We start from the raw sequence: 23,400 nt of genomic DNA, 5'->3' as shown, positions 1-23,400 counted from the left end.
AGGTGTTTGAGTACAGGAAGTAATCAGCTGTCTGCTGAACATTCAGGAAAGACCTGAGCTCACCTTCATCACTCTGGAGGAAGAAGCATGGGCACGGACAAAGCCTGCATTCTGTCTGAAGGCCACCAGGGGGCAGTAGCTTTGGTAAGGCAGCTTTCTGACCTTTGACCTGTGTAAAAACATCCTGCTGAGGTTGTGGGCTCAGTTTTACGTAACACTGGCTGTATCCCAATTCAGGGTCTGCAGCCTTAAAGGCCGCATTTTAAGGCCGATTACGTCACAGCGACGCGACGAAGGCTGTCCCAATTCAAAGGCTGCTCGAAATGCAGCCCTGAAGTGCGTCCTTCATTTCCCTGAATTTTAAGGATGTGGCGGTGTAGACTTCGTGGCCCAACATATCCCAGAATGCATAGCGCGGCGGTGGGTGTGGATAATTTTGCCGAAAAAAAACGGCGGATGAGGGGCGGCCGAAAAGTAAACTTTAAGTAAGTACTGAATATTATGTCACTTATTTATGTGCAAATGTTTAATAACGAAGAACATTAAAACATTACTGTTGGCCACATGTCGACAAAGTTATGTGACATTAGTGACGTTTGTACTAACTTGGTTTTAAAGCCTTTACTTTAAAATATACGCCGTTCAATAGCTGAGCTTAATCTTACAGAGAATGATCAAAGCTTATGTAGAAACAAACAAATGAACAAAAGATTTTCTCCTTCATTTCTGTCAAACACAGCTGTATGACACGTTTCCAGCTGTTAGTATCATGGTTGCTAGGCAACCTGGGCAGCGCAACGGAGGCTAGACCGTCCCATCTCACAAGCCTTGCAGTTCCGGCCTTGGCGGTCTTTAAGTACGCGGCCCTTGAGGATCGTTGAGGCTGCGTACTTTAAGGCTGCAGACCCTGAATTGGGACACAGCCTGTATTTCAAAGTGGTGAAGCTGCATACTCATTGGGTAATGGCCAGGAACCCACTCACTCCAAACCCTCGACAGGTGGCAGTCACAGGGCGTTAGCCAGTGAGCATGTGGGTTCACAATCAGGCCCGCCCCTCCTCGCCACCTTCAAGTTTTTTCAGCCAAATTGGCGACCTTGGAAGCACCCATAATCGGGTGACATCACTGAGGCCAGACTGTATAAAAGACTGTAACATTACCTGCTGCCATGTTTGTTTCCTGTGGTGACCATATTTGGAGGACTGGGTGGAGTTGTCAGCCAGTTGTCTGCTAGCTAGCTTAGCATACACATACACCTTATCAGTAACATCCAATCAGAATCCTTAGATGGTCACAGCAGCAATCTTATTGGTCAGATAATCTCATTAAACACAGTTCAGAGGTCTAGCTCAGAGTTTCCAGTTAGCTGAGGTGAAGTCTAGCAGACACGTAGCAGCTATAGTGAGTTTTGTCACCATCCACCTGTCAGGCCATGCACCTATCAATGCAAAGAGGTGAGTTAAAAATGTGTCCTCCCTTCTGCTGAATCCAGTCATTGTGCAGTTGTTATGAAGGGGAAATTATCTACAAAGGCCAAAACATTTGAATTTTAACACAGGAGTCTATGAGGACTGACTCAGTGCTCCCTCTGCTGAATGCTGGAGGAACTGCAGGCTCAAGATCGGTTTGTTAGTTTACTCTCTGATGTGTTCAGGCTGTTTATCTCTCAGCCAATCAGCTTTCACTAAATAATTACGATGTTGTGCTCCCATTCACAGCTGCATGTCACCAATCATAAAGTCATTCATGACATCATCTCTGATGTCACTGTAGTCACGTGAGCTGAGCTGATGCTCCTCAGGGCCAACACCTGATACATTCATTAAATCCTGACAAAAACAAACATTAAGGCCAAATAAATGAGTAATCACTCATCAATAACCACAAATGAAAGGCTTTAGAAGCTTTTATTTTGAAGTCTCATCTCAGCGGAAGTGATCCCTCTTATTGTGAAAGCAGCTTTGACGCTGGGTACGGCGGCTCGCAGGGTCCAGTCCGCGCGCTCCCGCTGACGATGGGCGACGTCCTGTGCGAAGAGCTCGAGGATTTGGTCCACTTCTCAGTGCACGACCTGCCGGCACGAGGTTATGTCGTCATGGAGGAGATCCGACGTCAGGGGAAACTCTGTGACGTCACGCTCAAGGTGAGCGAGGCGGCGTGCGAGGCTGACATTAGCCTCCAAGCTAACAGAGTGAGCTAAGGCATGCTAACAAGCTAACGCGGATTATCAGATAGTGACGTCATGGGCTGAGCTATGAACTGCCTGGGAGCCCCAGGGGCAAGGCGGCGAAGCGGCTTCCGGTCAGAGCGGTCAGTTCTTAACACCAGGGCTGGAGGTCAGGTGTGTAATCCACCTGGAGGAAGGTAGAAGTTGTGTGACGTACGCAGTTGAGCTCAGGCAGCACAGAAGGGGCGGAGCCTTTTAGCAGCGTTGTGGCGTAAGCAGGTGAGCAGATACGTGATTTCTCTTTGTTCCAAACATGTCCGCCAGGTGAGGGAGGGGCGGGACCTTAACCCTAACCCCTACAGCAGGAAGAAGCTCTCAGTGGCTCCACCCCTCCCCATCAGGGCCTGGTTCTATGGTAGCAGGTAATGGAGCGGGGTGCTCATTGTCAGCATCACATGATCCAGGTGTGCTTCTGAGGTGTTCAGGTGCAACCGAGAAACGTTTTCACCTGCGCTGCGTCCTGTGCCTGCAGCTCAGCATTGATCCTCTTAACGGCTCAGTAGGCAAGGTGCTGAGTCTCCCAGGACAAATGGTGTCCTGCAAGTAAAGCAGCACGTTCTCACCTGTCCACTCTCAGGTGACCTGCAGAAGTTTAAAAGGAAGTCAGACTGATTCAATGATGCAGGCAGACTTGGCTGGTTGGATGAAGGAATCTGATTGGCTGCGCGTTACGCTGAAGCTAGTGGAAACATCATCGATGGCGTCAGCTGACAGAGTTATGCTGAACCCTGAAATCTACTTCCTGTTGAAACGCGTGTGTTTCAGAGGGTGAAGGAACGCAATCACCTTGTTGTTTTACCTGATAAGTGGGGGGTGGGGCTTGCTGTGAAGCCAAAGTCTTATTGGCTGACTAGCGAGGAGTGGTTCTGTGAGTGTTTAAGGGCACATCCCTCAGATGTAGCTGTTTTCAGTTTTCTATTATCGTCATAGCGACAGGTGAGTAACAGGTGAGTGTGTTAATCAGTGTGTCTGTCCTCAGGTCGGGGATCACAAGTTCAGCGCTCACCGGATCGTGTTGGCGGCCTCCATCCCGTACTTCCACGCCATGTTCACCAACGACATGGTGGAGTGTAAACAGGATGAGATCCTGATGCAGGGCATGGACCCCAGGTACGCTCACACCTGTACAGATGTCTGAGAGCAGAATTATAACTGTCAGACTGTAACTCAGTTTAAGAATATAATCCACCCACTGTTATCATCTTCAGTGCCCTGTACCAACACAGAGCAGCTACCTGAACGCTGCTCCAACAGAGGTCGATCATCTTGTTAATAATTTCACCTCCTCACTACGTACAACTCTGGATACTGTAGCTCCTGTGAAAACTAAGGCCTCTAATCAGAAGTACCTGACTCCGTGGTAGGGCTGGGCCATATCATACCGTTCACAGTAACACCGGTGTAATGTTGGGCAACGATAGGAAAATGAAACATGGCGATAGAATATGGGTAAAACGCGCATGCGCAGTGCCTTTGTTTTCATACGCACATGGAGGTGACGCAGAACGAGAAGAGCGAAAGCCGATCGTTGAATGAAACGATGAACCAGAACTGGTTTGTAAGGATGCTGCAGCTTCACTGGTGTGGAACTGGTTTGGCTTTCGTCCGTCAGATACACAACAAAGCACTATTTTTGGTAGCGCATGCTAGCGGGCCGCCGTTATTACCGTGTTGTTTGGAAAATACGGGGCACTTAAAATCAATCCTTTGATTTTTCTGAAAGTCGACAGAGCCCCTTATAATCCCGTGTGCCTTATGTATGAACTCTGGTTGTGTTTACTGACCTCGAAACGATTTTATGTGCATGGCGCTAAAAAAACCGGCAGATTTTTCAGTACGACTTTGCTAAGCTACGAAGCCGCACCGCTTGATGGATTGTTGGAGCATTACGGCTATCGTAGGCGGAGCCTCGCGGAGTGATACGTACTGTGCTTCAACATAATGTTACCGTGCTGTGTGTGTTTAACCTCTTTTTAAGTTTTGTGGATATTATACATGGTTATGCTGAGGATGTGTCGGCCAGTTTCCACTGGAAATGCCTTTTGGTTAAACTGTCAGCGAGGAGTTTGCACTGTTACATTTTATATAACTTTAATGCAGATAAAACAGCTGCTTGTTGAAGTGAAAATACATTGATGGGTTTTTGCACTAATAAAGTTGTGGAGTTGTAAAGCATTTTGTCTCGTGTCAATTATATCGTTATCACAAATTTTCAAATGTATATCGTGATAAATATTTTTGGTCATGTCGCCCTGCTCTACTCCGTGGTATAATTCTCAAACACGTAGAGGGGTGGGCGGTATAAATGGTATACGGTGGAAACGATATAAATTTGGCCAATGGTAGAGATTTTTACTATACCGCACTACCATGATAGCGCATGCTGATGGTGTCATCGAGCTGCGCCTGTTTTGGTCGAAAGCATTGCAGCGACTGCAAACAACATCATCTGTAAATTATGCCTGGCAACAGTAATGGCAAAGAGACGAAGCACTTTTGGAATATGGGGAAAGCCAAAAACTGCGCTTCCTCCACTTCCCTACCATTGATTCATTAATGCTGAATTCCCTAACAACTGCTTTATTCCCATGCAGCAGTATATGAATGACTAACCTCGTATTGTGGATGGATTATCTCAGTTGTTCTCCTGGCTGAAGTTTGGTCCGTTTACAGCATCCTGCTATGCGACTGCATTTGTCTCTAACCATCGGGAACCCTCACGTTAACTTTTATCGAGTAGAAAAAAGTTAGCGTTCATCCTCCAGCTTCACTGTTTATATTATGCTAACATAGCTGTGTCGCTAGCGATCACGTAGCACATCATTATATACCAGCTAGTCCAACTTCAGTAACCCTACAAACGTCACTGCTGTTTAGCTTTCTGTCTTCATTTATGTTGGAAGTGATAGCAGAGCTGTACGTTTGAATACTTCAGAAATCTCTCAGTCAGAACATGCTATATTAAATCAAATCACTTTTATTGTCACATCACATGTGCAGGTACATTGGTACAGCACATGTGAGTGAAATTCTTGTGTGCTTCACAAGCAGCAGAGTTGTGCAAAATAATAACGTAAACAAGCAAAATACAAGAATGGCTACATCTGAAACTAATAAATATATGTACAATATATAATAGTGTATGCATTTCTGGATGTGTATACTAAATATTTTTCTACATGTGTGTGTGTGTGTGTGTGTGTACACATATTTTACAAATTAAATAGAGTAAACAATGAATAGAATATATAAAATAAAATATACAGAGTTGAGACATGTGCAAAACAGTGGCGTTACTGTACAGTATGGAGTGCATAATGTTGAAGTTCCAGTAGTGAAGCTGAGGTGTCTATGACGTGTTCAGCAGTCTGATGGCCTGATGGAAGAAGCTGTCTCTCAGTCTGCTGGTACGGGACCGGATGCTGCAGAACCTCCTTCCTGATGGAAGCAGTCTGAACAGTTTATGGCTGGGGTGACTGGAGTCCTTGATGATCCTCCCCGCTTTCCTCAGGCAGCGCTTCCTGTAGATGTCTTGGAGGGAGGGAAGCTCACCTCCAATTATCCGTTCAGAGCACCGCACTACTCGCTGGAGAGCTTTGCAGTTGTAGGCGGTGCTGTTGCCATACCAGGTGGTGATGCATCCAGTGAGGATGCTCTCAATGGCACAGTGATAGAAGGTCCTGAGGATGCGGGGGCTCATGCCGAATCTTTTCAGTCTCCTGAGAAAGAAGAGGCGCTGCTGCGCCTTCTTCACTGTTTTGTTTGTTTGTGGTCTGCGGTGTGCTGGTTTTCCCTCTAAAGTCTGTGATCGTGTTTAGTCCCTGCCACATACTCCGAGGGTTGTCAAACTGTTGCTCCACCCTGTCCCTGTACTCACGTTTGGCTGCTTTGATCGTCTTCCGGAGTTGGTAATGTGCGTGTTTGTAGTCCGATGTGTTCGCGGAGGCAAAGGCGGTGCTCCGTGCCACGCGAACATCTCCGTTAATCCAGGGTTTTTGATTTGGGAAGGATTTAACTGTTCTGGATGGGACGACATCTTCCACGCATTTCCTGATAAATCCGCAGACTGAGTCTGTATACTCATCAATGTCCCTAGCAGCCACGTAACCAGTGCCCATCAGCATTTTAAATGAGCTGATTCAGTGTGCCGAACACCAAGCCAAACAGGAAGTCATCTGCTTCAAAGTAAAGGTTCATCCTAACATTCACGCTGGTCACATCATCGATCTACCCGCTGAGGGACGGCTCGAGCTGAACATTGATCATCCTTCACATCAATCACATCTTAAGTGTGATTTCATAGCAGAATGAACACCGTCACTCTCCGTCAATGGTTTAATTGGAATGTTTCCGGGGGGTTTTCTTCTCCCCCGCCCCCCCTCTTTTTTATGCTGCTCACCATTGTCCTTGGTTTCTTTCTTTTTATTTTCTTTCACTACTTCGATCACCTGCTTCCAGACTCATCCACAAACAACATCCTTTATTTCGACACATACGCACAGCACGATCATGCATAGTCATGCGCTCAACAGCAGCACATTTGCATCAGTCAGACAGCGCACACAGTCGTTTAGGATACACACACTTAAGCCAAGCGTACTCATATTAGTAAATATGCATACACATAGTCAAACTCAGGGAGCATCTCGCCACACATTTTTTCTCTCTCTCCTTCTCTTTATTTACGAATAAGTGACGTATTCTCTCCACCTGTCTAAGCAACGCACACAGCATACATCCCTAGTTATACACAGTCATCTATGGGGGCACTGAGGTTTGTTACATGGAATATAAACGGAGCTGGCTCCAGAGAAAAGAGGTTAAAAATATTTAACCAACTCAAAAAACTACAGGCAGATGTTGTCCTTTTACAAGAGACCCACAGACCTCTTAGAGGTTCGAATGAACTTAAAACACCTCAGTTTCCTAATGTGTTCTCAGCTTGTTATAATTCTAGACAAAGGGGAGTAGCAATTTTAATACATAAAAATATTAATTTCACAGTACTCGATACAGTTATAGATCCAGAGGGCAGATTCTTAATCATTAAACTATCTATACGTGATAAAAAGCTATGTATTGCAAGTGTATATGGTCCAAATGTTGATGATCCCTCATTCTTTCACGGTTTTTTCAGTGCACTCTCTGAACACTTAGATGGCACACTTGTTCTTGGAGGCGACCTCAACCTTGGACTAAATGAAGACATGGATAGGCTCAATACAGCGGGAACTCAGCGTAATTGGCAGTCCACAAATATAATCAAACAGTATATGAGCGACTTTGGTCTTTGCGATGCATGGCGCTCCCTTCACCCCACCAGTAAGGAATATACTTTTTTCTCACATGTCCATCACTCCTACTCTCGTCTGGATTATTTTTTGGTCAGCAGCTCACTGCTGAACGACATTTCAGACACTGAGATTCACCCTATAGCTGTCAGCGATCATGGTCCTGTATCTTTAACACTAATGCACAAGAATAATACTACACCAAGAAAAAACTGGAGATTTAATATATCACTACTTAAAGATGAAGACTTTATTAAATATTTTAAAAAAGAGTGGACTTCATATTTGGACTATAATGACACTCCCGAAACATCAGCTTCTGTTCTATGGGAAGCAGGGAAAGCTGTGATGAGAGGTAAAATAATTTCTTTCTCATCACACAAAAAGAAAGAAGAAAACAAAAATATTCAGGAATTAGAAAAAAACATCAAATCACTAGAAGAAGCCTACGCGTCCCACCAAGATCAGGAAACATTGAACAAAATACGCAAAACAAAACTAGATTTAAATGAGATAATTGATAAAAAAATAAAAAATAAAAATTCTTTGTACAAAGACTACACTTACAAAATAATGAACATGGTAATAAATCCAGTCAATTTCTAGCAAACCAGCTAAAAATAAATAAAGAAAAAAACAACTATATGTGCTGTTCAAGATTCATCTGGGAACACAGTATACAGGGAGTGCAGAATTATTAGGCAAGTTGTATTTCTGAGGAATAATTTTATTATTGAACAACAACCATGTTCTCAATGAACCCAAAAAACTCATTAATATCAAAGCTGAATGTTTTTGGAAGTAGTTCTTAGTTTGTTTTTAGTTTTAGCTATTTTAGGGGGATATCTGTGTGCGCAGGTGACTATTACTGTGCATAATTATTAGGCAACTTAACAAAAAACAAATATATACCCATTTCAATTATTTATTTTTACCAGTGACACCAATATAACATCTCCACATTCACAAATATACATTTCTGACATTCAAAAACAAAACAAAAACAAATCAGCGACCAATATAGCCACCTTTCTTTGCAAGGACACTCAAAAGCCTGCCATCCATGGATTCTGTCAGAGTTTTGATCTGTTCACCATCAACATTGCGTGCAGCAGCAACCACAGCCTCCCAGACACTGTTCAGAGAGGTGTACTGTTTTCCCTCCTTGTAAATCTCACATTTGATGATGGACCACAGGTTCTCAATGGGGTTCAGATCAGGTGAACAAGGAGGCCATGTCATTAGTTTTTCTTCTTTTATACCCTTTCTTGCAGCCACGCTGTGGAGTACTTGGACGCGTGTGATGGAGCATTGTCCTGCATGAAAATCATGTTTTTCTTGAAGGATGCAGACTTCTTCCTGTACCACTGCTTGAAGAAGGTGTCTTCCAGAAACTGGCAGTAGGACTGGGAGTTGAGCTTGACTCCATCCTCAACCCGAAAAGGCCCCACAAGCTCATCTTTGATGATACCAGCCCAAACCAGTACTCCACCTCCACCTTGCTGGCGTCTGAGTGGGACTGGAGCTCTCTGCCCTTTACCAATCCAGCCACGGGCCCATCCATCTGGCCCATCAAGACTCACTCTCATTTCATCAGTCCATAAAACCTTAGAAAAACCAGTCTTGAGATATTTCTTGGCCCAGTCTTGACGTTTCAGCTTGTGTGTCTTGTTCAGTGGTGGTCGTCTTTCAGCCTTTCTTACCTTGGCCATGTCTCTGAGTATTGCACACCTTGTGCTTTTGGGCACTCCAGTGATGTTGCAGCTCTGAAATATGGCCAAACTGGTGGCAAGTGGCATCTTGGCAGCTGCACGCTTGACTTTTCTCAGGTCATGGGCAGTTATTTTGCGCCTTGGTTTTTCCACACACTTCTTGCGACCCTGTTGACTATTTTGAATGAAACGCTTGATTGGTCGATGATCACGCTTCAGAAGCTTTGCAATTTTGAGACTGCTGCATCCCTCTGCAAGATATCTCACTATTTTTGACTTTTCTGAGCCTGTCAAGTCCTTCTTTTGACCCATTTTGCCAAAGGAAAGGACGTTGCCTAATAATTATGCACACCTGATATAGGGTGTTGATGTCATTAGACCACACCCCTTCTCATTACAGAGATGCACATCACCTAATATGCTTAATTGGTAGTAGGCTTTCGAGCCTATACAGCTTGGAGTAAGACAACATGCATGAAGAGGATGATGTGGATTTAGCTGACAGGTCAGGCTAGGTAGCGAGAGGAGTGACCCAGGCTCCCTGAGCAGCGATGGACTTATCTTTTATTATATGTATTTTTGGTAGTGCTGTCCTCCTTCCCCCTGTTTGCAGATATGAGTGTGTGTGTGTGTGTATGGATGCAGGTGTGTCTGCGAATACTTGTTTACAGGCGCCTTCAAATATTAGGTTTCTCTCCTCCAAGTCTCTGTTAGTACATGACTGAATAATTGATCAACAAATTGATTTACTCTGCCTTACAGAAACCTGGTTGCAGCAGGATGATTATGTTAGTTTAAATGAATCAACACCCCCGAGTCATTCTAACTACCAGAAACCTCGAAGCACAGGCCGAGGGGGAGGTGTGGCAGAAATTTTTCACACCAGCCTATTAATTAATGAAAGACCAAGACAGACTTTTAATTCATTTGAAAGCCTGATGCTTAGCCTCGTCCACCCCAGCTGTGAAACTCAGAAACCAGTCTTACTTGTTATCATCTATCGTCCACCTGGGCCTTACACAGAGTTTCTGTCTGATTTCTCAGACTTTATATCTAATTTAGTTCTGAGCTCAGATAAAATAATTATTGTGGGTGATTTTAACATCCATGTAGATGCTAAAAATGACAGCCTCAACATGGCATTTAATCTGTTATTAGACTCAATTGGCTTCTCTCAAAATGTAAAAGAACCCACCCACCACTTTAATCACACTCTAGATCTTGTTTTAACATATGGCATAGAAACTGAACATTTAACAGTGTTTCTTGAAAACCCTCTCCTGTCTGATCATTTCCTGATAACATTTACATTTACAATAATTGATTACACAGCGGTGGAGAGTAGACTTTATCACAGTAGATGTCTTTCTGAAAGCGCTGTAACTAAGTTTAAGAATATAATCCACCCACTGTTATCATCTCCAATGCCCTGTACCAACACAGAGCAGAGCAGCTATCTGAACACTACTCTAACAGAGGTCGATCATCTTGGTAATAATTTCACCTCCTCACTACGTACGACTCTGGATACTGTAGCTCCTGTGAAAACTAAGGTCTCTAGTCAGAAGTACCTGACTCTGTGGTATAATTCTCAAACACGTACCCTAAAGCAGATGACTCGTAAGCTGGAGAGGAAATGGCGTGTCACAAATTTAGAGGATCATCATTTAGCCTGGAGAAATAGTTTGCTGCTTTATAAGAAAGCCCTCCACAAAGCCAGAACATCTTACTATTCATCACTGATTGAAGAAAATAAGAACAACCCCAGGTTTCTCTTCAGCTCTGTAGCCAGGCTGACAAACAGTCAGAGCTCTGTTGAGCCAACCATCCCTTTAACGTTAACTAGTAATGACTTCATGAACTTCTTCACTAGGGATGGGTATTGATAAGATTTTAACGATTCGATTCCTTATCGATTCTCTTATCGATTCTTTTTTTTTTTTAAAAAGGAGAACACTAAAGCCGATTAGCTTAGAACTTTGTTTTATATCTTCTCTTTGAACAAGATAGAAATGTAGGAGTAACATGGCCTTACAAACCCAGCAGTGAGATCTTAAGAGATCCACAGCCTACGGCTCTTCAATGGGGTGTCACAGGGTCCCCAGGAAAAACATTGTAAATGTAAAATAATAAAATAAATATTCTTCTGTAGCAATAACAAAGTATAACATAAATTATTCTGTAGCAATTACACAAGAATATCCAGTAATGTCCCTGCCTACAATTAAACACATTCACTTACCAAAGTGAAATCGGGGGCATCTGCTGTGGCAAACGGGTGCAAGCCTTTGACCACAAACTGAGTCACTGCTCGGTGACGTTCGTCTATCCTGCCTGAAAGGAGACGCTACCGGCAGACTGCAGCGAGAACTGCCAGCATCTGAGCCAGACTCTGTCTCTCTCATCATGGTCACTAAATGCACAGTAATGGCAGGTTTTGTAATAAGGTAAATCGCGCTAACATAATATGCAATGCTAATTGATTAGTTACCTGCAGTATTAACGGGAGAGGACGTGGAAACGCTACCGCTGCTGCTGGGTTGAGCTTCGCTAGTCCGGAGCGGATCAAAAACACGACATTCGTTGAAAGCAATCGCGTGTTTTTTGAGCAAATGCTTTTGCATATTCGTAGTGTTTCCTCCCTTTGATGAAATCTCTACTTTGCAAGTATTGCACGTTGCCCTGTTGTCATCCTTTCTCATAAAGTGTAACCAAACTTTTGAGCGTTTGTGCCGCTCAGGCGCCGTGTTTCCTACTGGGTAAAAGACGCTACTCAACGTGATGACGTCATTCGGGGCGACTGGAATCGATAAGGGAATCGTTTTTAAAAGTGGCAAACGATTCCAAGGAATTGAAACAGTGGGAACCGGTTCTCAACAAGAACCGGTTTTCGATACCCATCCCTATTCTTCACAAATAACATTTTTATCATTAGAGAAAAAATTACCAGTAATCATCCCACAGATGTAATATTATCTACAGCTACTCTTAGTACCATTGATGTTAAGTTAGACTCTTTTTCTCTAATTGATCTTTCTGAGTTAACTTCAATAATTACTTCCTCCAAGCCATCAACGTGTCTTTTAGACCCCATTCCTACAAAACTGCTCAAAGAAGTCCTGCCATTAATTAATGCTTCAATCTTAAATATGATCAACCTATCTCTAATGATCGGCTATGTACCACAGGCCTTCAAGCTGGCTGTAGTTAAACCTTTACTCAAAAAGCATCTCTAGACCCAGCAGTCTTAGCTAATTATAGGCCAATCTCCAACCTTCCTTTCATATCAAACATCCTTGAAAGAGTAGTTGTCAAACAGCTAACAGATCATCTGCAGAGGTTTATTTGAAGAGTTTCATTCAGGTTTCAGAGCTCATCACAGCACAGAAACAGCTTTAGTGAAGGTTACAAATGATCTTCTTATGGCCTCTGACAGTGGACTCATCTCTGTGCTTGTCCTGCTAGACCTCAGTGCAGCGTTCGATACTGTCGACCATAATATCCTGTTAGAGCGATTAGAACATGCTGTAAATGGTAAATGGTAAATGGCCTGTATTTATATAGCGCTTTACTAGTCCCTAAGGACCCCAAAGCGCTTTACATATCCAGTCATCCACCCATTCACACACACATTCACACACTGGTGATGGCAGCTACATTGCAGCCACAGCCACCCTGGGGCGCACTGACAGAGGCGAGGCTGCCGGACACTGGCGCCACCGGGCCCTCTGACCACCACCAGTAGGTATTACAGGTACTGCACTGCAGTGGTTTGTATCATATCTATCTAATAGACTCCAGTTTGTGCATGTAAATGGAGAGTCCTCTTCACACACTGAGGTTAATTATGGAGTTCCACAGGGTTCAGTGCTAGGACCAATTCTGTTTACATTATACATGCTTCCCTTAGGCAGCATCATTAGAAGACATCCAGGGCTCTAGACTAACTTTTTGTCAGGGTTGCACTGGTGCACCCAAATTTTTCACCCAAATCGATGAACACCGCAGTTTTGCACTTTTAAAAAAAAATTGCTGTCCATACAGACAATATTGATTTGTAAATGATTAACTAACAATCTTGTGCTTATGCTTAAAGTGCGTTGGCACTCCTTGATAATATTGTAGACAATGTTAAACGTAATCATCACCTCGGCTCCTCTGACGACCTGTTTGCTGGGCCGTGGGCAGAGAGGACACTTGTTTTCTGGACACACTGCTGCTTTTTCAGCATTCAGAGATTGATGGCTCCGTGTCAGAGCTGGCTATGAATTTCAGACGGATCAGGCTTTCATGAAAAAGTTACCAGTTGTTCTTTTCATCTTTTCTCATTACTCACAGCTACATCCACTTCTGTCGGGCCTAGGCTGCCCTGGGCATCATCACTGATTCCTATAATCCATTCGATTTGATTCAATTTAGCCTCAGACAAATATTATCATTCTGATCATTTATCAGTTATATCCATGTATACAAACAAAGCTGTGAGACTTCATCAGAGGTGTGAGCATCACAGCTTTGTGTCAGAGTAACTGAGGATAAAACATGAAGCAGATGTTCCTGGCCTGGCTTTTTATAGCAGATGACCTTAAAATCTTCTGCAGCAGAACAAAAACTGAAGAAAACCATGAATCACCATGTGAACATGAACTGGTGCTGCTGAAGGGAAGCAAAGTTACAGAGGTTTGATCACAGACACAGCTCAGAGATTGTAATTTGGGATTTAAAAATGTTACATTTCTTCGTTATTAAACAGCAGAAACGAGACTTTCTTGTTGGAACGCAGTTAAATTAAAAAACAAACAGTTTATTTATGCAGTTTAAAAAAACGGTTGACTTTAAAAACGTCTTTTTTAAGAGTGATCTGGTCAAGAGGACGACAGAAACTGCAACAAATGCAACAATAGTTCTGTAAAAATCTTTCAAGTGGACAAAAGGGACCCAGTTGACTATAATGTAATTACAAGAACACCGTTATAAAGATACTTGAGAAGCAGGTAATTTTAAAATTTTATATATAACCCCTGTGTGATACCTGCTCACCGAAGTCTATTTAGCAACATACATGGAGATGTTACACATAAAAAACACACGGAAACACTGGAAATCGGTTTTTGGCACAACGCCAGCTCTCATTTACAAGCTGTTTGCTTGAAATAGTTTTGTGAGCTCTGACTTCAGATTCTGGTGTTTAAATACGAAATTCGATTCAGGATTTAATGAATCGATATCGCTTCATTCAAGCTACTCACCTCTTTCAATCCGCCTGCACTTTCAAACATACACACGAAGGACTACAGGTCTGGACCACAGTCAATCAAAGAGGTCCCGCCCCGTAATGTGTGTCTGTTGTTGACCACACGGTGACTTTTAGAGTTGCAGAGACTTTTTTGTACTGAACGGCATTTTTTTAGTCGCACCATTGAGAAATTAAGTTGCACTCTGGAGCCCTGACAGAGCATACATTTACACTGCTATGCAGATGACACCCAGCTCTATCTGTCCATGAAGCCAGATAACACACACCAATGAGTTAAACTGCAGGAATGTCTTAAAGACATAAAGACCTGGATGGCCGCTAACTTTCTGCTTCTTAATTCAGATCAAACTGAGGTTATTGTACTCGGCCCTGAAAGTCTTAGAAATATGGTATCTAACCAGATTCTTACTCTGGATGGCATTACCTTGGCCTCCAGTAACGCTGTGAGGAACCTTGGAGTCATTTTTGACCAGGACATGTCCTTCAACGCACATATTAAACAAATATGTAAGACTGCGTTCTTCCATTTGTGCAACATCTCTAAAGTTAGAAATATCCTGTCTCAGAGTGACGCTGAAAAACTAGTTCATGCATTTATTACTTCCAGGCTGGACGACTGTAATTCATTATTATCAGGAAGTCCTAAAAACTCCCTGAAAAGCCTTCAGCTGATCCAAAATGCTGCAGCAAGAGTCCTGACAGGGACTAGAAAGAGAGAGCAGATTTCTCCTGTTTTGGCTTCCTGTTAAATCCAGAATTCAAAATCCTGCTCCTCACATACAAGGTCTCAAATAATCAGGCCCCATCTTAGCTTAATGACCTTGTAGTACCATATCACCCTATTAGAGCACTTCGCTCTCGCTCTGCAGGCCTACTTGTTGTTCCTGGAGTATTTAAAAGTAGAATGGGAGGCAGAGCCTTCAGTTTTCAGGCCCCTCTTCTGTGGAACCAGCTTCCAGTTTGGATTCAGGAGACAGACACTATCTCTACTTTCAAGATTAGGCTTCAAACTTTCCTTTTTGCTAAAGCATATAGTTAGGGCTGGACCAGGTGACCCTGAATCCTCCCTTAGTTATGCTGCAATAGACGTAGGCTGCCGGGGATTCCCATGATGCATTGAGTTTTTCCTTTCCAGTCACCTTTCTCACTCACTATGTATTAACAGACCTCTCTGCATTGAATCATATCTGTTATTAACCTCTGTCTCTCTTCCACAGCATGTCTTTATCCTGTCTTCCTTCTCTCACCCCAACCTGTCACAGCAGATGGCCCCGCCCCTCCCTGAGCCTGGTTCCTGCCTGCTCACTGGGGGTCATGTGATTGTTGGGTTTTTATCTGTATGTGTTATTGTAGGGTCGACCTTACAATATAAAGCGCCTTGAGGCGACTGCATAAATAAAAACAGAACATGAAGCACAGGCGTCACACACTGATCTGAGGTCAGTGTGTGACGCAGGCTCAACGCTGTGCTGCGTGTTTTTTCCGCTGAGCTGATGTAACGTACGTTTGTTCTGTCAGCGTCTCAGGATGGCGGTCCGTCGTGTTCGCTGCATTCCTGCAATATTTTAATTGATTTAACAAAATGTCAGTAACTGTGTGACCATAGTAACTATAGTAACCACTGTGGGTGTGTTGCAGCGCTCTGGAGGCTCTGATAAACTTCGCGTACAGCGGGCATGTCGCCATCGACCAGCAGAACGTGCAGTCTCTCCTGATTGGCTCGAGCTTCCTGCAGCTTCAGAATGTCAAAGACGCCTGCTGCTCTTTCCTGCAGGAGAGGTCAGTCCCACCCTGCTGCACACGCTCAGATCGCACGCTCCCTAGAGCTTACGTTTAGGCGAGCTAATGGCATGTTTGCTTGCAGGTTACACCCGAAGAACTGCCTCGGCGTGCGTCAGTTCGCCGAGACAATGATGTGCACGACGCTGTACGACTCGGCGAACAGCTTCCTGCACCAGCACTTTGTGGAGGTGTCACTGTCCGAGGAGTTCCTGGGCCTCAGGACGGAGGAGTTGCTGGAGCTCGTCGGCTGCGACGAACTCAACGTGAAGGCCGAAGAGCAGGTGAGTCGCCTCACCTGAGGGCGGTGGCGTGAAGCATCAGAGAACAGCTGTGACTTCATCATAGTCACTCACACAAGGTCACAGCACAGCTGTGCAGGTAGAGCACATCGGGGGAGACGGTGACCTTTGACCCAAGTGACAGGAAGAGAGCTGTCAGGAGAGAGGAAACCAAATTAAAGAACAGAAACCAAAAATAAAAGCAGGCTGCTAAGCCCCGCCCTCGCAGAGTGAAACTGTAGGGGCGAGCAGGTGATTGGGTCACACCTGTCAGGTGTCCTTCGTAAAGGTAAACCTCAGCCATGTTTCAGCAACTCGAGTGTGATGGACTCGACCGAGCCGTTGGCGAGCTTTAGCGGCTTACCTGTCACAGGTGTGCCACATACCAAGGCTCACCTCTTGAGTCACGGCGTGAAAAATGAGCTCTTGTATTAAACACGTTGTCTTCATGCTCCCACTGTGCTCCTCGTGTGGTACCTGTGCAGGTGTTTGAGGCGGTGCTGGCGTGGGTCCATCACGACCAGGACCGCAGGGAGACGCTGCTGCCCGAGCTGCTGTCAAAGGTGCGACTTCCTCTGTGTCGACCCGAGTTCCTGTCGGACCGCGTCCAGCAGGATGAGCTCATACGCTGCTGCCACAAGTGCAGGTGAGATGCAGCGAGGCCTCGGCTTCACATCTTACCTGTGTGATCGTTTCTGGGCGGGGTTAATGTCCAGCTGTATTTCTTGTCAGGGATTTAGTGGATGAAGCCAAGGATTTCCACCTGATGCCGGAGCGCCGCCCTCACCTGCCCACCTTTAAAACCAGGCAGAGGTGCTGCACGTCCATCACAGGGCTCATCTATGCGGTGGGAGGCCTCAACAGCTCAGGTACGCCGCTCACCTGAGGCAGCGTGTCTGCATGCTCCGTGCAGCTGACAGACTCTTCTTCTCCCGCAGGCGACTCCTTAAATGTCGTCGAGGTGTTCGATCCAATTGGAAACTTCTGGGAGCGCTGCCAGCCAATGAGGACAGCTCGCAGCAGGGTGGGTGTGGCCGTTGTTAATGGGCTGCTGTATGCCATTGGGGGATACGACGGCCAATCGCGGCTCAGCACGGTGGAAGTTTACAACCCCGAGACAGACAACTGGACGCGCGTGTCGAGCATGAACAGCCAGCGCAGGTTAGTACACTGATCGACTCGCTGATCAATACACTGATCGATACGCTGATCGACTCGCTGATCGATACGCTGATCGACTCGCTGATCAATACACTGATCGACACGCTGATCGACTCGCTGATCGATACACTGATCGACACGCTGATCGACACGCTGATCGACTCGCTGATCGATACACTGATCGACACGCTGATCGACACGCTGATCGACTCGCTGATCAATACGCTGATCGACTCGCTGATCGATACACTGATCGATACGCTGATCGACTCGCTGATCAATACGCTGATCGACTCGCTGATCGATACACTGATCGACACGCTGATCGACTCGCTGATCGATACACTGATCGACTCGCTGATCGACAGGCTGATCGATACACTGATCGATACGCTGATCGACACGCTGATCGATACGCTGATCAACAGACTGATCGACACGCTGATCGACTCGCTGATCGACACGCTGATCGACACGCTGATCAACACGCTGATCGACAGACTGATCGATACGCTGATCGACAGACTGATCGATACGCTGATCGACAGACTGATCGACACGCTGATCGACTCGCTGATCGACTCGCTGATCGATACACTGATCGACACGCTGATCGACAGGCTGATCGATACGCTGATCGACAGACTGATCGATACGCTGATCGACAGACTGATCGACACGCTGATCGACACGCTGATCGACTCGCTGATCGATACGCTGATCGACACGCTGATCGACAGGCTGATCGACTCGCTGATCGACTCGCTGATCGACTCGCTGATCGACAGACTGATCGACTCGCTGATCGACACGCTGATCGACAGACTGATCGACAGGCTGATCGACAGACTGATCGACTCGCTGATCGACAGACTGATCGACTCGCTGATCGACTCGCTGATCGACAGACTGATCGATACGCTGATCGACAGACTGATCGACACGCTGATCGACACGCTGATCGACAGACTGATCGATACGCTGATCGACACGCTGATCGACTCGCTGATCGATACACTGATCGACACGCTGATCGACAGGCTGATCGACTCGCTGATCGACTCGCTGATCGACTCGCTGATCGACAGACTGATCGACTCGCTGATCGACACGCTGATCGACAGACTGATCGACAGGCTGATCGACAGACTGATCGACTCGCTGATCGACAGACTGATCGACTCGCTGATCGACTCGCTGATCGACAGGCTGATCGACTCGCTGATCGACGCGCTGATCGACTCGCTGATCGACTCGCTGATCGACTGGATGATCGACAGGCTGATCGACTCGCTGATCGACTCGCTGATCGACACGCTGATCGACACGCTGATCGATACGCTGCTCGACAGACTGATCGACAGGCTGATCGACAGGCTGATCGACTCGCTGATCGACAGGCTGATCGACTCGCTGATCGACTCGCTGATCGACAGGCTGATCGACACGCTGATCGACTCGCTGATCGACAGGCTGATCGACACGCTGATCGATACGCTGCTCGACAGACTGATCGACAGGCTGATCGACAGGCTGATCGACTCGCTGATCGACAGGCTGATCGACTCGCTAATCGACACGCTGATCGACACGCTGATCGACACGCTGATCGATACGCTGCTCGACAGACTGATCGACAGGCTGATCGACAGACTGATCGACACGCTGATCGACTCGCTGATCGACTCGCTGATCGACAGACTGATCGACTCGCTGATCGACGCGCTGATTGACGCGCTGATTGACGCGCTGATTGACGCGCTGATTGACGCGCTGATTGACGCGCTGATTGATGCGCTGATTGACGCGCTGATTGACGCGCTGATCGACGCGCTGATTGATGCGCTGATTGACGCGCTGATTGACGCGCTGATTGACGCGCTGATCGACAGACTGATCGACAGACTGATCGACGCGCTGATCGACGCGCTGATTGATGCGCTGATTGACACGCTGATAGACAGACTGATCGACGCGCTGATCGACTCGCTGATTGATGCGCTGATCGACTCGCTGTTCGACAGACTGATCGACGCGCTGATCGACAGACTGATCGACGCGCTGATCGACAGACTGATCGACTCGCTGATCGACTCGCTGTTCGACAGACTGATCGACGCGCTGATCGACAGACTGATCGACTCGCTGATCGACAGACTGATCGACAGACTGATCGACTCGCTGATCGACTCGCTGATCGACAGACTGATCGACTCGCTGATCGACGCGCTGATTGATGCGCTGATTGACGCGCTGATTGACGCGCTGATCGACGCGCTGATTGATGCGCTGATTGACGCGCTGATAGACAGACTGATCGACTCGCTGATCGACTCGCTGATCGACAGACTGATCGACTCGCTGATCGACTCGCTGATCGACAGACTGATCGACTCGCTGATCGACGCGCTGATTGATGCGCTGATTGACGCGCTGATTGACGCGCTGATCGACGCGCTGATTGATGCGCTGATCGACTCGCTGATCGACAGACTGATCGACTCGCTGATCGACGCGCTGATTGATGCGCTGATCGACGCGCTGATTGACGCGCTGATCGACGCGCTGATTGATGCGCTGATCGACGCGCTGATCGACTCGCTGATTGATGCGCTGATCGACTCGCTGTTCGACAGACTGATCGACGCGCTGATCGACAGACTGATCGACTCGCTGATCGACAGACTGATCGACAGGCTGATCGACAGACTGATCGACTCGCTGATTGACGCGCTGATCGACAGACTGATCGACACGCTGATCGACACGCTGATAGACAGACTGATCGACAGACTGATCGACGCGCTGATCGACTCGCTGATCGACAGGCTGATCGACAGACTGATCGACACTGTTGAGTCTGCGCTTACTAAGGCTATTTTAGAAACTTATTCTCGTGAAGGACGAAGACCAGACAGAACATCTTCGGTCTTTTACTCGCTAGCTTGGTCAGAAGCAGCTGTTGGAGCTCAACGCTCCTCACCTGCCTCCAACCAGCTCCTTCAAAGAGCAGCTTCCTCGTAGCCTTTTATTCCCATGACAGTTACAGTTTACACAACACAAGCACCTCCCCTCGTAAACCCCCCTATGGTGTGTGTGTGTGATCTGCTCGCCAAAAGGATCATAAAAGCAGGAAGCTTACAACACGATGGCGTGGGCCTAATCAAACCCCCCCCAGCACAGAGTGGCTGGAGACGTGCTCAGAGACAAAGGAGTGTCTTTGATCCGGCTGCTTGAACTAAGACTTTACGATTTTAAGTAACACAATGACAACATGTAGCAGTTTGACTCCAACAGACACTGTGATCAATAAACCCCGCTGATGTAACGAGCTGTGTTGTCATCCTCAGCGCCATGGGAACGGTTGTGATTGATGGGCGGATCTTTGTGTGCGGCGGCTACGATGGAAAGTCGTCTCTGAACTCGGTGGAGTGCTACTCCCCGGAAGCAGACAGGTGAGGAGTCGTTCCACCTTAAATCCTTCGATTCTGTGTAACCCGAGCATTACGGCTAACAGCGCCGCGTGATCAGCGAGGGCTGTGTGGGTCATGTGACCCGCTGCTTCCTCAGTAGGAGTGGGTTTAAAAGTAATTCCACACAAAGACGTAAACACAGAGCGTGGATCGTTCACAGATTCTGCAGGTTTCCTCACGCTGAGCTAAACTGACTGAACCAGCAGCCAAAGAAGATCCAAAGTACGCTTCAAAGAAGAAAGCCGTCCTGGCTCACCTTGAGCATGCTCAGATCTCAGCTCAGGTCGGCGTCCTCGTTAACATGGCGGTGCTTATGTTACCGTTCTCTCCAGGTGGACTGTGGTGACAGAGATGAGTGCGAGCCGCAGCGCCGCGGGCGTGACGGTTTTTGATGGCCGGATCGTTGTCTCGGGCGGCCATGACGGTCTGCAGATCTTCAACACAGTGAGTTTTAGGGTGGAGCCTAAAACTGAGGGGTGGAAACGTTACCCGTAGTTTTACACAATTTATCTGTTTATCTCTGTTTTTGCTCCGCCCCTGCAGGTGGAGTACTACAACCACCACACTAACCGCTGGCACCCGGCGGCACCAATGCTGAATAAGCGATGCCGTCATGGGGCGGCGGCGCTCGGCAGCCACATGTACGTGGCGGGGGGGTATGATGGCTCAGGCTTCCTGAGCGGCGCCGAGGTGTTCAGCTCAGCATCTGGACAGTGGAGCCTCCTGGTGGCCATGAACACGCGGCGCAGCAGGGTGTCCCTGGTGTCCACGTCGGGGCGTCTGTACGCCGTAGGCGGGTACGACGGACAATCCAATCTCAGCTCCGTGGAGATGTACAACCCCGACACGAACCGCTGGTCCTTCATGGCACCCATGGTGTGCCACGAGGGGGGTGTAGGCGTGGGCTGCATCCCCTTGCAGCCCGCCTAAACCACCTATCACAGCCCGAGGACTCGTGATTTACTGACGGCGGCAGGCGGGAGCACACCCCGCGGCGGCGTCCCTGCAGCTTTATCGGTACGATGGCTGTGCTCAGGCTTGCAAAATGACGCCGCACCTGCGGAATCATGGGAAAAACTGTAGAGCTAGCAGCAGAGGCTAGCTGCTAACATTATTCTGTTAGCGTGTGTGGAACGATTGATTACTGATTATTGATTACTGATTTCTTACTGGATGGACACAAGCAACTGGAAGTGACTTCCTCCCAAACAAACCAAGCTGCTGATTCGGACAGGAAGTCCTTCCTTAACGGTTTCTCGAACTGTCATCGATCAGCTGTAATTGATGGGAGCGATCAATACAAAACGCCAGCAACACAGGAACCCCGCCCTCTGCAGGCTGCACAGGAAGCTCGTTTGAGGAACGTGTTGCGCCCCCAGAGATATTAATAAACTCATTCTCACGTGACAAAACATGGTTCTCCAGCTTTCCACAGGAAGTGATGTTATGTAGCGTGCAGTCTTTAACGTTGCTTTCGCTGCGATGCACAGGCGGGCTGCAGATACCTGCTGCTGCTCGGCTGATGCATCCGAAACGCTCGTCAAAGGGTCACCCATACTGCAGTAACCAATGAGGGTCCGTGTGGTGGTTGCGCCGCCCCTCCAGGGCGATTGGCTGGATGGGGTGCGGCATCATTTGCGCCAGCCGTGGTGGACACGCCCCCTTACTTATTGACATCTGCATTTGCGTCAGCGGATAAGCGATGGAGCACGCTCAGTAGACAGATGTATGTTGAACAGCTGGAGGCGGAGTTTAGCGCACTCTGGGGGCATCGCACTCTGATTGGTCGCAGCCTGCAGAGAGCGGTCCAGTCGATCGTGTCATTGATCTCCGTGCTTAGAATCCGTCAGTCACTGTTTACTTCCTGCTGATCTCTGATTGGACGCTCAGCCTCATCATCAGTGGGTTTTATTTGTATTGATTAACTTATGATTGATTTGTTTTGTTGTGGATCAATAAAGAGAAGTTTGGTTAATAAAGTTTATTTCTGTCTCTTTGTTTCTGACAATAATCCGTTATTGATTATGACATCTAAGCAAAAAATTAGCACAACTTTGTGTTTTTGGGCATGTTTGCTTTTGGACAGGAAGGGGCGGAGACCAGGAAATGACTCGGACCTGTTGCCCTCTCAGTGACCTGTGGCGACGCCATTGTCAGAACGCGTTGCGTTTTAAATAGTTTATTATTTTCTCTTTGAATCAGTTATTGATCCTCAACGA

At 46.9% G+C, this 23,400-nt stretch overlaps 1 protein-coding gene across 5 annotated transcripts; it reads left to right on the top strand.

The window, feature by feature from the left end:
- Positions 1 to 8: 8 nt before the first annotated feature.
- Positions 9 to 23,161, top strand: klhl18 (kelch-like family member 18). Of its 5 annotated transcripts, XM_085254238.1 has the most exons (12): positions 9 to 144; positions 238 to 485; positions 1,960 to 2,143; positions 3,207 to 3,337; positions 16,126 to 16,266; positions 16,352 to 16,550; positions 17,033 to 17,193; positions 17,280 to 17,416; positions 17,486 to 17,708; positions 21,059 to 21,163; positions 21,514 to 21,625; positions 21,725 to 23,161. In XM_085254238.1, exons 2-12 carry the CDS (start codon positions 367 to 369, stop codon positions 22,109 to 22,111), a joined length of 1,899 nt encoding a protein of 632 aa, XP_085110364.1. In that variant the 5' UTR covers positions 9 to 144; positions 238 to 366; the 3' UTR covers positions 22,112 to 23,161. The 5 variants fall into 5 exon arrangements, with proteins under 5 accessions (XP_085110364.1, XP_085110361.1, XP_085110360.1 ...); XM_085254235.1 differs by lacking the exon at positions 1,960 to 2,143; XM_085254234.1 differs by lacking the exons at positions 238 to 485; positions 1,960 to 2,143 and having other exon boundaries at positions 16 to 144.
- Positions 23,162 to 23,400: the final 239 nt, after the last annotated feature.

The sequence above is a fragment of the Mchenga conophoros genome, linkage group LG18 (genome assembly GCF_057382185.1).
Source record: "Mchenga conophoros isolate Kocher_MC1m ecotype Shallow Benthic linkage group LG18, M_conophoros_male_GT1.1, whole genome shotgun sequence".
In the NCBI taxonomy this organism is placed as follows: Eukaryota; Metazoa; Chordata; class Actinopteri; order Cichliformes; family Cichlidae; genus Mchenga; species Mchenga conophoros.
Note: the sequence above shows the minus strand (reverse complement) of the source record. Positions and strands in the feature narration are given on the sequence as shown.